The sequence below is a fragment of the Geotrypetes seraphini genome, chromosome 2 (genome assembly GCF_902459505.1).
Source record: "Geotrypetes seraphini chromosome 2, aGeoSer1.1, whole genome shotgun sequence".
Classification (NCBI taxonomy): Eukaryota; Metazoa; Chordata; class Amphibia; order Gymnophiona; family Dermophiidae; genus Geotrypetes; species Geotrypetes seraphini.
In genome coordinates, this window is record NC_047085.1 from 181,837,477 (window position 1) to 181,853,814 (window position 16,338).

At 40.3% G+C, this 16,338-nt stretch overlaps 1 protein-coding gene across 3 annotated transcripts in view; it reads left to right on the forward strand.

Annotated features, from left to right (window-relative positions):
- The window catches only part of KCNG2 (potassium voltage-gated channel modifier subfamily G member 2), a 170,981-nt gene that overhangs the window by 78,155 nt on the left and 76,488 nt on the right, over window positions 1-16,338 (forward strand). For 2 of the 3 annotated variants that reach the window (XM_033929774.1, XM_033929775.1), the window contains exon 2: window positions 12,207-13,073. In XM_033929774.1, the coding sequence (XP_033785665.1) occupies window positions 12,315-13,073 (759 nt within the window). In that variant the 5' untranslated portion in view covers window positions 12,207-12,314. The remainder of the gene's footprint in view (window positions 1-12,206; window positions 13,074-16,338) is intronic. The other variant, XM_033929776.1, reaches the window with a different exon arrangement.

The following is a 16,338-nucleotide window of genomic DNA, read 5'->3' on the forward strand; positions in this document are numbered from 1 at the left end:
ATCGAATAGCGCACAGCCAGATGCATGCACAAATTTTAATGAATGCCAAATAACATCAACAACTGGTTATTATCACCTAGTTATTGATAGTGAAGGGTTTGTTACTCAATTTATTTGTGCGTGCATCGTGGGCATCTGCCCAAATTTCAGGGTGCTATTTTAGGTGCCATATATAGAAACTGGGGGTTAGTGTGAAACAGTGAGTGGTAACTTATTGTGCCGGCATGAAGATGGCACATTGTGTTGATTCACATGCTAGCTGCATAGCCTGTTATGGGTGGGGAATGGGCATGGGCACCTCACAGCTAACACATTTCCTGCACCTTGGCACTCATGCAGATAGCATGGATTAATAGGAGGTGGCAAGTACATCCATGATGTCACTACACTTACCTTATGATAGAGAGTTATGTGCTCCATCTGTATGGGAAGATGCTGGGAACAACCCAGCAATTAATGCTCAATTTTGCACATTCCTCTTCATTCTATAATGTGTGTCTAAATGTATAGGAGCCAGCTTTTTAAAATGATTGTAAAAAGGAAAACAAGTAGAGCACAGCTGATAGTATGCACACTGGAAGGACTTGTTAAAAGAAGAACTAGGAAAGCTCCCATCTGAATGTTCCACCAGTTTATCTTCCTTCCTAACCTTACCTCATCCCCACCAATTTACTCCATTCCAATGTTCTTCTCCTCCCTCCCCACAGCCTATCTAGACTCCCAGTCCATCCTGTCTTCTCCATATCCCCCACACTCAGGATGACAGTGAATTTTTGTGAAAAAAGAACACTGCTTCTCTTTAATTCTCTTTCATTTTGAGACTGGACTATAGGTCCTCTCCATTTCAAAGCCTTTCTATATCATGACATCTTATACTGCCAAAACTCCCTCTGCTCTCCCCTGTCACTTCGGTAAAATAACTTGTATATCCTGGTGACTTTAGGGCAAAACACTAGTTGTTTCTATCCTTGGCCCAACCCAAATAGACAGAAATCTTTACTTTTGTATCTAGTTTCTTATATCTCTGTCTCTGCTTTTTCTTGCTCTTCTCTGCCTTCATGTTCTTTGTGCTTTTATAAATTCTTTTACAAGCTTCTTCTCATTTCTTTCATTGATCTTTACTCCATGTATTTGGTTCTCCATGACCTACCTGTCTGTCTTCTCTCATTTCACTTCCTTCTAGTGTCATGCCACTTCTCACCTCTGTCACCTTCATGTCTGTTCCCTCCATCATGACCTCTCTTTCTTCTCACCTTCCTCTTAGCCCCTCTTTTTCCAAGCACACAAAGATACTCCTATCTCTTTCCTCCGCATCTTGTATCCTCTCGACCAAATCATGTCGCATTCTCCCAGCTCCCTTCCCTCATAGCCCATGATCCCTCCCTGAGTTCCCCTCACAGCCTGTTTCTTCTTGATCACAGCTACATTTCCAGTTGCTGACCCCAACACTCAGCCTCTCTTTCCTTCAGACACTTCCAGCTCTTTACAGCAACGTTCTCTCTTCCAACCAATAATCCCTTTCAATTTCCTTTACCCCTTCTTAGCCCCCTCAATTTCTCTCTCTACAGCTCCACAATTAGGAAGTGATGTCAAAAGGAAGCAAAGGCCAGTACGAGTAGGAGGTGGAAGATACTGCTTGTACAGGTGAATATTTCATGAGGTATGCAGGGGGTGGAGAGGAGGACAGGTACTAGTACCCCCAACAAGCTGGTGTCCAATATGGTCTCCACCCCCTGCACCCCCCTTACTATGCCACTGGGTACCCGAAACCAGGGCTTACAAAAAGAATTTATTCGGAACAGTCTTTGTCTCTGAGCTGGATGTAGGCCGTGGTTGGACTTACTCCAGTAGGCCAAAGGATCACTTTCCCAGGTTTAGTCACCATACTCAGGTACTACTTTATTGCTTATTAAGGAAATCAGCAGACCAAGATGCAATTGATAATTGTAACTTTACTTGAACTTGATTGTAGATATAATCACAAACTATTTACAGTTCACTTTCTGAAATACTGACACTGGTTTTCAAAACTTTATGATAGTCAATTCAAAACACTTCAGTTATGTTCCCAATCTCTCCACTCCACTCCTTGTTTATACAAGATGAGCCGCTCCAGGGTCCCACCCTCTTTCCTCAGCCCAGGACCACTTTATCTTTCCCGCCAAGTTGAAACACTCCACAGAGGGTCTTTCCACACATTATTACCATTTGAGATGGATCTCCACACACTCCTTGTTCTGTCCTCTCCTGGTGACCCCTTGGAAAAGTAAATACGCTCTCTTGATAAAACTCTCTAGGTTCTACTTTCTCTCCTTACACTCTGTTGTCTGTTCTTCTGGCAAACCCTCACAGACTTTCCCTCCACAAGCAATCAGTACCTTTAGGAGTCTCCCTCAGTACTAGGGCTCTGGCAGGAGAATCAAGATAACCAAAAGCCCTGTTCTTACTCCTCAGTTCCCTTTTATATGAGGCCTCCAACTCCTCCCACAGATTTCTTATATTTACACACACACATACACATGGCGGTAAACCTCGGGCTGGGAAGTTAAATGCTCCAACATTCATAGAATTCCTATAAGCATCAGAGCATTTAACTCCCAGGCCTGCGGTACAAACCTCTACCTCCGTTTAGTAAAAGAGTCCTTAATGAGTTATGTTTAAATGATTTTTATTATTCCAGCAGTAAGAAACAAATACAAACAGTAGTACCATTCAGGAAATAACATTTTCAACAATATAATCAGTTCCCCTCCCATCCCCCCCCCCTCCCCTCCCCTCCCCAAGAATCCATGGCCAGTCCAACAGCTGAGAGTGGGAATAAAATCTTAAAGATTCAAAAGTCTACTGCGAGCACGCGGTGGTCTTAATGAGTTAATAATTGCTAATTGGCCTTAACAACCAATTGTAATACAAACCTGAAACTTTGGAGAAGATGCATTTCTGCCTAATCTTCATTGTCTATTATTATAGACCAAGAGTTTTCAATCCAGTTTTCAGGACACACATAGCCAGTCAGGTTTTTAGGATATCTGTAATGACTATGAATGAGATATATCTGCAGGCACTGGTCCATTGTATGCAGATCTATCTCACACATATTTCTTGTGGGTATCCTGAAAACACGACTGACTGAGTGGATGATATATTCTGAGGTCTAGGTTGAGAACTCCTATGTGACGGATTAATGGATTTTCCCTCCCCCATGCAAATATTATACCCCCGGGCAGCAGGGGATGCCAATCAGGAGAGAATGGACTACATGTCCCAGAATACCATGAACTTTGGGGCTCAGTGCTGAGTTACAGAGACAGGACTCACAGGAGAGAGGTATTTCTACCCTGGCTGGGTTCATTCTAGAGAGACCCAGTTGAAGAAAGCCAAATTTATTCTATTTTTGTGTGAGGCAAACAATAAGAAATAAAAATTCTCTTTATATGCAGTTGTGTCTTGGCTGTATATGTGCTGACCTCTGTGGGCAAGACAGGCCAGCCAAACCAGGTTAGTCTCTCACACCCTACATTAGACTATGTACTTTTCTCTTGAATTTGGAGGAGGGACAGAGGTGGCTCTGTAATTGGTGCAGAGTTGCTAAAAAGATCTCTGTTTCACCTCAGTGTTTCTTGACCATCCTTTACATTTGCATCTGGGGAAGGGGGGCGTTAGGTGTCTGCTTCAATGATGTGGTACTGGTAATCTCTGTCTTTCTATTTTTCATTTCTGTTGCCCTTTAATTTTACAACTAACTAGAACATTTTATGAAAATAGTATTGAAAAATGGCTTGTCTTGAGGATTCCAAATCATATATTCAAGTTAAATTGATGAGTACATTATAGCGACATCATTATAAATGCTTTAATTTGTTTTCACCTTAGCAAAGAGCTAAAATAAATGGATAGCCTTAGTAATAACTTTTTCTAAAATCTCACTCATCTTATTCCAGTGCATGGCTCTAGTATTATCTGCATGCTAGTACAATTTATCTACCAGATTTCATAAAATAAAAGACACGGAAGAAACTGAAGGTTAAGGAGCCGTGATATGTAGTAATAAGGACTAGTAACTGGGTTGGCCAAGAGATCCTTAATAAAAATATTTGGATTTTTTCAAATTTGAATAAAACCAGGGAGATTTCAGCCTTCTTCAAATCTGCAGACTTCTGCTACCACTAACACTTTCTTCCCCTTCCCTACAATAAGGGTATGTTTCTCTATAGGACACCAATCTCGGCAGATGCCTAAGAAGCATCGGCTGTCCTATGAGGAATCACAGCTAGTTTTCCTGACAGACACCTTAAATGTAGGCCAGCATTACACAGGTCTACATTTAAAGCATCTGCCTTGAACCTATAGAGACGCGTAGGGATGCTTAACGACATCCAAGGCCACTTCTGGGGGAAACCCCACTCATGCCATGCCATGCCTTGGGGGTCCATAAGCGCCACTATGCATCTCTGTAGATGCCTACAATGTAGGTGGCCTTCCTCGCCTGAGTTATTTTAGAAAACATATGTCCTAATTAACTGCCAGTCAGCGGTAGGATGCCTACTGCTGCCTAAAATTGGGACACATGGTTAGAAAATCAGGTCCTAAGTGTCTGTTTCTAAGGTATAGTATCAGGGCTGGCCCATGAGTATTGTATGCCGTAGCTAAACCTTTAGCCGCTCCCCCTTCACCTAAGACCATAAGAATAGCCCTACTGGGTCAGACCAATGGTCCATCTAGCCTAGTATCCCAACTTCACGGTGGCCAATCCAGGTCACAATTACCTGGCAAAAACCCAAATAGTTGAAACATTCCGTACTACCAATCCAGGGCAAGCAGTGGCTTCCCCCATGTCTGTCTCGATAGCAGACTATGACTTTTCCTGCAGGAATTTATACAAACTTTTTTAAAAATTAGACACATTAACTGTTCTTACCACATCCTCTGGCAAAGGGTTCCAGAGTTTAACTATACTCTGAGTGAAAAAATATTTCCTCCTATTGGTTGTAAAGATATCTCTCTGTAACTTCATCGAGTGTCCCCTAATCTTTTAAATTTTTGATGGAGTAAAAAATCAATCCACTTGTACCCGTTCTACACCACTCAGGATTTTGTAGACTTCAATCGTATCTACCCTCAGCCATCTCTTTTCCAAGCTGAAGAGCCCTATTCTCTTTATTAATAATAATAATAACAGTTTATATATCACAGGACCGTGAAGTTCTATGCCGTTTACAGTGATTAAAAGATGCTACAAATTGAGTAGAATTAACAAAGTTAAAAGCTAGTGATTAACAACTCTAGAGATCAGTTATTGTGGAATAAGATTGTACAGGTCAGTTGCCTAAATACTTCAGGAACAGATATGTTTTTAGGTATTTCCTAAATTCCCCATAAGTAGTAGATATAAGCAATTGTTCCAGATCTTTACCCCATAATGCTGCCTGATGTGAGAAAAGTACAAGAGGAGTTCAATCCCCTTTATCATCTTAATTGCTCTTCTTTGAACCTTTTCTAGTTCTGCTATATCTTTTATGAGATAAGAAGATACAGAACTGAATGCAATACTCAAGGTAAGGTTGCACCATAGAGTGGCAATTCAGGGCGAGCAGGGCAAAGATTAGGGCTTTCAGAGTCAGAAAAACATTTTCGACTGGTCCCCAGCAGTCGCTTCTTCAGTTGATCAGCTAGCCCAGTCGGATGTGGAATTTTGTGTTGTGAATCGCGTCCTTGCCTACTTTGCATGCGTTTCACCTCATTTTCATACACAGATTTGAAGCGGATTGCAGGAGAGGTTAGTGAATGGGGCCCGAGGGAAATCTGGTCGCAAACCGATCGGTACACGATCGGTTTGCTTTGTGAATCTAGCCCTTAGTCTTGTTAACTATCCCTTTTCTAATAATTCCTAGCATCTTGTTTGCTTTTTTTGCTGCCACCACACATTGGGCATAAGGTTTCAGTGTTTTGTCTACAATGATACCCAGATCTTTTTCTTGGATGCTGACCCCCAAGTTGGACCCTAGCATCTGGTAATTATGATTTTGGTTATTCACAATGTGCATCACTTTGCATTTGTACACATTAAATTTCATCTGCCACTTGGATGCCCAGTCTTCCAATTTTCTAAGATCTGCCTGCAAATTTTCACAGCCCACATGCATTTTAATAACTTTAAACAGTGTCATCTGCAAATTTAATCTCATCTCACTCACCATTCCAATTTCCAGATCATTTATAAATAAGTTAAATAGTACCGGTTCCAGAACAGATCCCTGTAGCAATCCACTATTTGCCCTCCTTCATTGAGTAAAATGGTCATTTAACCTTATCCTCTGTTTTCTGTTCAATAATCCACAACTGAACATTATCTCCTATCCCATGACTCTAATTTTTTCAGGAGTCTCTCATGAGGAACTTTTTCAAAAGCTTTTTGAAAATCTAGGTACACTTTTATCCACATGTTTATTCCCACCTTCAAAAAATTGATGCGGCAAGACTTCCCTTGGCTTAACACATGCTGACTCTCTCCCATTAAATCATGTTTCTCTATGTGTTCCACAATTTTATTTTTTATTATTGTTTCCACTATTTTGCCCAGCACTGAAGTCAGGCTTAGCAGTTTATAATATCCCAGATCTCCCCTGGAACCCTTTTTAAATATCGGCATAACATTGGCCACCTTCCAATCTTCAGGCTGCAGACAATTTTAGCGACAGGTTACAAATAACTAACAGCAGATCAGCAATTTCATGTTTGAGTTCTTTCAGTATCCTGGGATTTATACCATCCAGTCCAGGTGATTTATCACTCTTTAACTTGTCAATTTGGTTTAGTATGTCGTCCAGGTTTATTGAGATTTTTTTCAGTTCCTCTGACCATCTCCCTTTCCCGTCTCTTACCTCCTCTGTCCCACAGGTGGCCAGCATCTCCCTTACCCCTTTCTTTCCTCACCTTCTCCACAGCAGGCCATCATCTCTACTTCCCCTAAATCTCCCTCATTCACTTGGCTAGCTTCTCATGTTCCCTCTTCCATTCTTACTGCTGGACTTGCTGCTACCACCCTCCTACCTCCTCCCAGGCCAGCTCAAAGTTTAAAGAAGCATTGGCACTGTGTACTTTGTCCTGCTCCTCCTCCCTCTTGACAGGAAGTCTGCTGCAGAGAGGCAGGTCAAAAGGGTTCATAGTCATAAGCGCGCCGGACAAATGAGTGCCGACGAATTGGAGCGGACAATTGAGCGCAAGACAGCAGCGTGCCGCACAAAAACCTTATTTTAAAGGGCTCCGAAGGGTGTGTGTGAGGGGAACCCACTAAATACTGTTCTCTATTTTTTAGGGGAAAAGTTTCTTGGAAGCCATACATTTAACAATAGCAAAATTGTTTCAGTCATTCTAAAATAACTATATATTTATATTTGAATGACTGAAACAATTTTGCTATTGTTAAATGTATGGCTTCCAAGAAACAATGTGACCAGAAAGGTCAGTTTCACTGCAGCTGAGGTGGATCTCCTGGTGCAAGAGGTCCTCAGGCATCATAGGACTCTGGTCAGTCTGGTCAACACATAAGTGCATACACAAAGCAGAAGATTTTGAAAAGCCAAAGATGTTGCAATATGAAGGTAAACTTCCAGAATTCATCTCCATCATTAAACTTGGACAAGCATTTCAACAAATAGAAAGAATGAGTGAGAATCCACCAGTCCCAAAAAAGAAAGAAGCAACAGAATTTGTGAAGGAAGAGAAAACATTCTTAAAGGAATTAGACCAGCAAAGAAGAAAAAAAATAAGTGGCAAATGCAGGAATGTTGCAGGAAATAAAGTATTATTCCCCGGACTATTCATTGATTGAAACCAGACACATGAATAGTTAAGGAGATGCTAATTAAAACCTAAGGATGAGCAATCGATAGTTGCACCCCATGACAATGAATTATAAACAAGATGGTTTCCTGGACTTTTCCTCCAGAAAGGTTTGGACAATTTCCTGGAGGAAAAATCCATAGTCTTTTATTGAGAAAGACATGGGGGAAGCCACAGCTTTCCCTGAATTGGTAGCATGGAATGTTGCTACTCTTTTGGTTTTTGCCAGTGCCACTGCTCTTAGATGCACTGGAATAATGATAATTGTACAAATATTTCCAATCAAATATTGTTTATTAAAAATCAGCAGAATAATCTTGTTTCAAAAGGCATTTGTACAATGGAGACACATTACAGTCAGAAGTGTAAATGCAGATTTTCTGAATAACGGTCTCAAATGCTGTTCTGCTGCGTTTACTTATATATCTAAAATGACGACCACATATAATTGGTCAAAAATATTTAATACCATATAAGGCTCCCTTCTATACATTTGCATAGGGTTGTGGTTTTTTCCCCCTTGCAAAAGGATTCCTAAAAGTTACATTCTAATACTAGCTTACATCATAATAAATAAAAATACAGAAGACATCAATTCTAATATTATAATATACTTACAAAGGAAAATATCAATGCACACAGCTTTAAATCATCTCTCCTTTCTGTGTCCCTTATAAAAAAGCCAAACTGCTTCTCCCATGCTACGGAGTGATTTTCCAGCGTGCATTGCAAAGTCCTTTGTCTCACAGTGAAATAGTAGGGGGAGTGGCTAACTCACTTTTTTTTAAAAAAACAACCTAATTTTTCCTATATACGTCCTTTAATACATTTTTGAGGTAGTTATATTCTAATCTAAGGTAGTTAAATGAAAATTCCTACATAGTTAGTTACTAACTTATATTTTAATAGCTTACTAAAACTTAATTCATCATATATGCATTTACACATGTGTATCCAATTAGTGTTTCTAACTTTACTCTGCTAAAAAGGAGAGGGCCCCCCTGGAATGTGATCTCTGTAGCTCAGGAAAATGTGGCCTTGTCTTCTCAATCAATCCCTAACTAGTAAATCCTTTTGAACAATAGTAAGAAAGTTTAGTGGCTGCTTTTTTTTTAATTTCATGTTTGCCCATTCCACCAAATACCTGGCCATTTTTAATAGGCTGCCACACCCCAGGCTCATTTGAGCCAAAGGGCCACATCACCAGGTACTAGTGACCTGGATTGGCCGCCATGAGGACAGGCTACTGGGTTGAATGGACCATTGGTCTGGCCCAGTATGGCTATTCTTATGTTCTTATGCATAGAAAAAAAACTGATACAACAGACATCTGTTATTCTGTAAGAAAGAGATGAAAATGATCACTCATTTTGTAAACTGGTTATGAAGTTCTGATAGCAGAAAATTTCTGTACAGAAAGGCACAACAAGGTAACACATTTTATTCACTGGAAACTTTGCAACATACAACATCGCTGTACCAAGACAATTTTGGGATCATGGCCCTAAGAGAATTATGGAGAAGGGAGAGGTTATGATCACATGGGACATTCCCATTCCAACCAATAAATAGCTAGATGTGAAGAAACTGAGCATAGTGGTAAAAGAGAAGACCAGCATTGATCATAGAATGTCAGTCCAAAGTGATTACTCTGTGAATTGTTTAGAGAGAAGAAAGATCCTCTAGTACCAAGAAATGCAGTCCAAGACCAATAAAATGTGAAAGAAAGATATAGAAATATTCCCATCATTTTCGGTGCCACAGACTTGATTAAAAGGAATTTTCAAGCACATCTGCGCAGGAGTGCAGTTTATTACTGTCATGGTATGCACAAAAATAACCCATTTGGAGATACTGTCCCTGACAGAAGATCTGGGTTGGGATCTGCCACTGGATTAACACTGTCTTTCATTGCAGCAGAGAAACAGAAGATCTGAAATGCAAATGGAAGGAGCTCTTGAACATTGCCAAATGGAAAGCGAGTGGAAGGTCCCAACTGTTGAGTGAGGATGAGAGATTTTGCGTGTGGTTGAGTGCCTGGACATATCTCACCACATCGAGGCCACCAAAGAGTACATCATGCACACCTCTTAACTCCCATCTCCCTACTTCCAGCTCTTTCACCTGCTTAATAACCTAACACACTACATATATGTGTCATTTTTCTGGGCCTTCTGCCAGGATATGTGAACTCCCTAATCTGTTGTGGCCTGCGAGACATATGCCTCAATATCATTCTGTGCATGGACATTTCTTCAGAAAGGCATGCCATTGTCAGCCCTCACTCCACTACATAAGCACAACATTGCTGGTCTGTTAGGTTCCTTGGGGAAAAGTCTCTATGTAAACAAGTGTGTTTGCAATAATACTAGATCTATTGCTAACATTCGCCGATATGCTGTTCTTTCCATGCAAAAACACAACCCCAGATAGAATATAGGTCATGTACTTGGATGTTGGTGCAACTCTTTAAAGTTCAATGGATCAGACTGCAATGTAGCCCTTAATATTACAAGTCCCACCAAATGCACATCTGTTGAATATACTAATACTATCTAGAATAAAACCAATGCTGTCAATTCTGGATTTTCAGATAGTAATCCAAAGTCTTGTAATTCCAAAATTGGATTTTTGTAATGCCTTGTTTTCGAGTATTGTAAAATCAAGGATATAAACCTTACAGGTTGCACAGAATACTGCTGCAAAGATGATTACAGGGGTGTCCCGTTTTGAGCACATTTCTCCAGTCTTTTTAAACAACTACATTGGCTGCCTGTTGAATATCGCATTAAGTATAAGATCTTGACAATTATACATTGTGTACTTTATGGGAAAGCACCACAGTATTTGATCCAGGCCTTGAAAAAATATGTTCCAATTCATAATCTGCGTTCACAATATGCAATGAAATTGTTACTTGAATGTGTCCAAGATGTGCACTATTAAAAAAACTTGGATATCGACTATTTCTTTAGCTGGCCCAAAATTGTGGAATGCACTGAATGGACCATTAAGATTATGTTCCAATTTTAGATCATTCAAAACACTACTGAAAACTTACCTATTTGTTAAAGCCTTCTATTGATAAGAACCACTGCTTTGATGTATTCATCTCCTAGGACTTTTTTATTGACTGTTATTGGGTTTGTATTATAGTATTGTTTTTATTTTAATATGTATTTTTTTGTTATGTGTCATTTATGTATGTTCAACTTGTAATCTTCCTAGTTGATAGGCGGAATAGAGATTTTTTAAATAAATAAATAGCAGTTATGGGGGGAGGGGGGTTAGACCTACTGAGTCTGGGTTTACAGAGCTACAATATGGTGTTCATTGGCGCAGGATGTCCCACTCACCATGGTCATTTTTCTTCCCTGAATCAATTATATAATTAAATGAATTATCCTGAAGTATTTAGGCAACTAACCTGCACAATCTTATTCCATAATAACTGATCCCTAGAGATGTTAATCACTAGCTTTTAACTTTAACTCCACTCAATTTGTAGCATTTTTTTAATCATTGTAACCCGCATAGAACTTCACGGTCTTGTGGTATATAAACCGTTATTATTATTAAGCTACCAGACTTTAGTCTGGCTGTGTCCATTTTTGTTGGTTATATAGCATAATCGCTGATAGACATCCATGATGCTGCAGTGTCCTGACACACCTCCTTCCTAGATGGCTCTCTAAGAGTTGATGGATGGTCCATGTTGAAATTGTGTCATTTCTGAGATGGCAGTTTCAGTGTGGATTAAATATAGCAAGGAAGTGCTGCTATATCTACATATATCTATATATTTGTATTGCAAATAGGGCTTCTAAATTCATTGCCATAGTATAATGTCTTTCAACTAGTTTTACGTCCAAGGCACATTGTCAAAAGCACAGTCAAAATGCCCAGACAGCATTTTAGTTCATGAATACTGCACATGCCCTCTAATGTGGAATGAAATGGACACAGTTGTTATCTAATTAAAGTTGGAGTACCAGAAGAATAGGAAGGAACTGGGCCTCTAAAAGGCAGAACTGGGGTCTGAACCCAGGTGTTCCTCACACTTCTTCCAAATAAATCAAACAGCCTTCCTCTGCTCATACTCATATTTAAGTAGTTAATAATTAACGAGCCCTATTACATACCGTATTTATTGGCATTTAGTGACAACTGTTTTGCTGTTACTCAGCACCATGGTAAACATCCTGTTCTAACCTGCTGTTTTATGAATGTTTGGTTGGAATCTGCCTTGACCATTTTTTCATTAGGTAGACTATGAATTTCATCAATGTATCATCAAACATCTCACTTTTTTAAATAAACATCTCTGTATCCTTTTCCCCCTCCCCCCATCTTTTATTTTTCAGGCTCATCAGTGTGGTTTTTTCCCCATTTACTGATTCGATAACTTTACCCAGAAGAACTTTTTCTTTTTTTTTTTTTTTAAGGACTGGGTGTCTAAATGAAGCGACCAAATGTATCAGGAAATGGCATTGCTGGCCGGAAAAACAAATCCGGATTTCACTTCATTTACGTTCAAAAATCTGGAAAACCTGTATGAGGTGAAAACCAAGAAAGGGTTCTTCTATAGAAATGCCAAGCTCCTCCACCCTGGGGAAGAACTCTTCTGCATGGGGCATCGAGAAGACAGGACCCGGTATGTGATCATCAATGTGGGTGGCATCAAATACAGAATTGCCTGGACCACATTAGAGGATTGCCCTTTGACCCGGCTTGGGAAGCTGAAAGCTTGCAACAATTATGAAGAGATAATGGGTGTCTGTGATGATTATGATGTCAGCTGCAATGAGTTCTTTTTTGACCGCAACCCTTGTGCCTTCAGGACCATCATGACTTTCCTGGCAGCTGGCAAGTTGCGGATTCTGCGGGAGATGTGTGCCCTGTCCTTCCAGGAAGAGCTGATGTACTGGGGGATAGAGGAGGAAAATCTAGAATGGTGCTGCCTGAGGAAGCTGCGACAGAAAGAGGAGGAGCTGGCAGAAACCAGGATGTACGAGGGTGAGCTCTGTATCTTGACGGACAACTCACAATGTGCCTTACAAGACAGTAGCCGGTTGGCTCAGTGTATGAAGAAGCTTAGGGACATGGTGGAGAACCCTCATTCAGGTATCCCTGGAAAGATTTTTGCCTGTCTTTCTGTCTCTTTTGTGGCCATCACTGCAGTTAGCCTCTGTATCAGCACCATGCCAGACTTGAGAGAAGAGGAAGATCGGGTGAGTGTGTTTTCATTGACAATTACTGTACTCACTCTTCTAGAGCTCATATAATCTTGCAAATTCAATTTAAGTCCAAAGTACCTGCTTAGTAGTTCCCTATATAAAAACAAAAACTGCGGATACAGATGTTCTGGAAATAATTTATTGAACACTGACATATAAAACCATGAAAATCCAATTAAAAAAGTACAATGATAAAAAATACAGTGATTTATACCCACACCTGTTGCTTATTTAGAAATGGTTAAAAGCTATTTCAGGGTTTGAGAAAGTGTGAAATAAGTAACTAAAAGAAAAGAACAATGAAAAAATATATTTAAAAGAACAGGTTCCTTCTGAAACTTTCACACATTGTGCAAGGATTATGGAACTAACAGATGATTGACACATGGTGTAGGACAGGATGAACACTGCTGCGTCCTTCACACTTCACAAAATACTGGACACTTGCTGGCACCCTACTCTAAACAGTTAATGAATGTCTTGTACTCAGTGAATTCTTACGCACATAGCAGCAGGACTGCTTAAAGCACATTGTCATTAAGAAATATGTGAATTTTGATTAAAAAGCTGGACCAGAGAGATTAAAACCAGAAGAAAAGCGGGAACTATGAAAAACATGAAAGTTCATAAAATATGCTGTAAAGGGATCCATTTTATGGGGCTTGCTGATAATTAAGACACCCACAATCTAATCCAGATGATTTAAGAGAAATTTGTTCAGACCACTGCACATCCGGGTGCAACACAACATGTTAGCATGGAGAGGGTGGTAGTTCAGTGCAATTAACATACACTTGCATTGAACAACGAGGGGTGACTGTAGTGTGCAAATCTGGGCAAATCGCGGGCAGAACTCGCATGTGTGCACATAGCATACAATATTATAAGTGGCACTTGTATCCCTGCCATTAGAGTGAAGGAGTAGCTTAATGGTTAAAGCAGCATGGGAACATGGGAGCCTGGTTCAAATCCCATTGCAGTGTCTTGTGATCTTGTGCAAGTGACTTAACTTTTACTTACTGTACCTGAATTTACACCTCTTTAATAGCTTTCTATCTTGCAGGTGTGGCCTAGTGGTTAGAGCAGCTGCCTCAGCACCCTGAGGTTGCGAGTTCAATTCCCACTGCATCTCTTTGTGATCTCGGGCAAGTGACTTAATCCTCCATTGCCTTGGGTGCAAACTTAAGATTGTGAACTTGCCAGAGATAGAATAATACTTACCAAAATTTATACCGCTTAGATAGCTTGCTATCTTATAGGCAGCATATAATAGAGTAGAGGGGTGGCCTAGTGGTTACAGCAGCTGTCTCAGTACCCCGAGGCTGTGAGTTCAATTCCCACTGTAGCTCTGTGTGACTCTGGGTAAGTCACTTAACACTTCATTGCCCCAGGTACAAAATAAGTACCTATCTAAAATGTGTAAACCACTTTGTGATTATAACCACACAGAAAAAGCAGTATATCAAGCCCCATCACTTGTAATATTTAATGGCAGTTCACAATCATAAAATAAATAAAAAGAACTACAGTATCATAGAGGAAAAAAATTTAAAAAAGGAGAAAATGCAGATCAGAAAAGCATCCCTTTGCTGGAAGGTGGCGCAGACTGCCCTATGAACCCAGAGGAAAGGCCTCTGCCCTTATTAATTAGTTGAAGTTCTTTTCTCTTTGATTTTTTAGAATTGTGAGCCGCTTTGATTGTGTTTGTGAAAGGTGACATACTAAGAGCCAATAAAACATTTTTTATAAGGGTGTTCCAAAGAAAAGGGCATGACGGAGAAAGCTGACTGTCAAGCAGATTCAAGTTTAGAGGAATGGACACATGATTGGAGGAAGCAGAACAGAGAAAATGGAATTGGCAGAATGTAAGGAGTGATTTGAGAGGAGAGATAGGAGGGGGGGTTCCTGAATGTAGCACTTTGGCCCGGATTCTATAAACGGTGCCAAAAACATAGATGCAGAGGAACAATCATGAGTTAGGTGCTGTTTAAAGAATCACGCCTAGCGGCACTTAAATTGAACTTGGGCATCAGTAGGTATTAAGCCCTTAGGTGCCCTCTATGCCAGGGTTTTCTTAGCCTAAATACTGGGGCCCAAGACCAATTTAGGTGCCTACACTCAAAACATGCCCACGATCCGCCACTAACCGCGCTCATATTCTGATAGGCGCCTTGGTCTAGGCACCTACCTGAAAGCGATAGGCACCTACCAAGTTAGGCGCCTGTCACCCAAGTAATTTTAATTTAAGCCAATTAAGTTTGTTATTGGTGCCAATTAAGCCTATTAAATAATTAACACACCATCCACCCTTTTACTAAGCTGCAGTAGAAGTTTCTACTGTGGCCCAGAGTGCTAAATGCTCTGATGCCAGCACTGGTCGCCGTACTTAAAAAAGGACACAGTACTACTCAAAAGGATCCAGAGAAGAGCAACTAAAATGGTTAAGGGGCTAGAGGAGTTGCCATATAGTGAGAGATTAGAGAAACTGGGCCTCTTCTCCCTTGAAAAGAGGAGACTTAGAGGGGACATGATTGAAACGTTCAAGATAATGAAGGGAATAGACTTAGTAGATAAAGACAGATTGTTCACCCTCTCCAAGGTAGGGAGAACGAGAGGGCACTCTCTGAAGTTGAAAGGGGATAGATTCCGTACGAACGTAAGGAAGTTCTTCTTCACCCAGAGAGTGGTGGAAAACTTTAACGCTCTTCTGGAGTCTGTCGTAGGGGAAAACACCCTCCAGGGATTCAAGAGAAAGACAAGTTCCTGCTGAACCAGAAAGTACGCAGGTAAGGCAGGACATTGGTCTTTGACCACCACGGCCACTGCGGGAGCGGGCTGCTGGGCATGATGGACCACTGGTCTGACCCAGCAGCAGCAATTCTTATGTTCTTATGATGCTTGTAGAATTTAATAATAATAATAATAATTTTATTTCTTATATACCGCTATACCATAAGTTCAAAGCAGTTTACAACAAGATACATACAGACAGAGAATGAGATGTAAGGAGAAAAAACAAGTCGAACTGGGATACAATTACAAATGGAAGAGAACCAAGTTGGTTTGAATCTAAAGGATGTATATAGTCAAAGATTAAGATAAGGGGAAAACTATTTGGGTTGGAATATCATTACAAAATGGGAAAAACATGAGTTAGTCTAAGGTCTAGAGATTTGGGGTTTGGGAAGAGGATAGCTGAGGATGATTGGGCATGAATTGGGATTGGAATTTGTTAAACAGACGGGTCTTCAGAGATTTT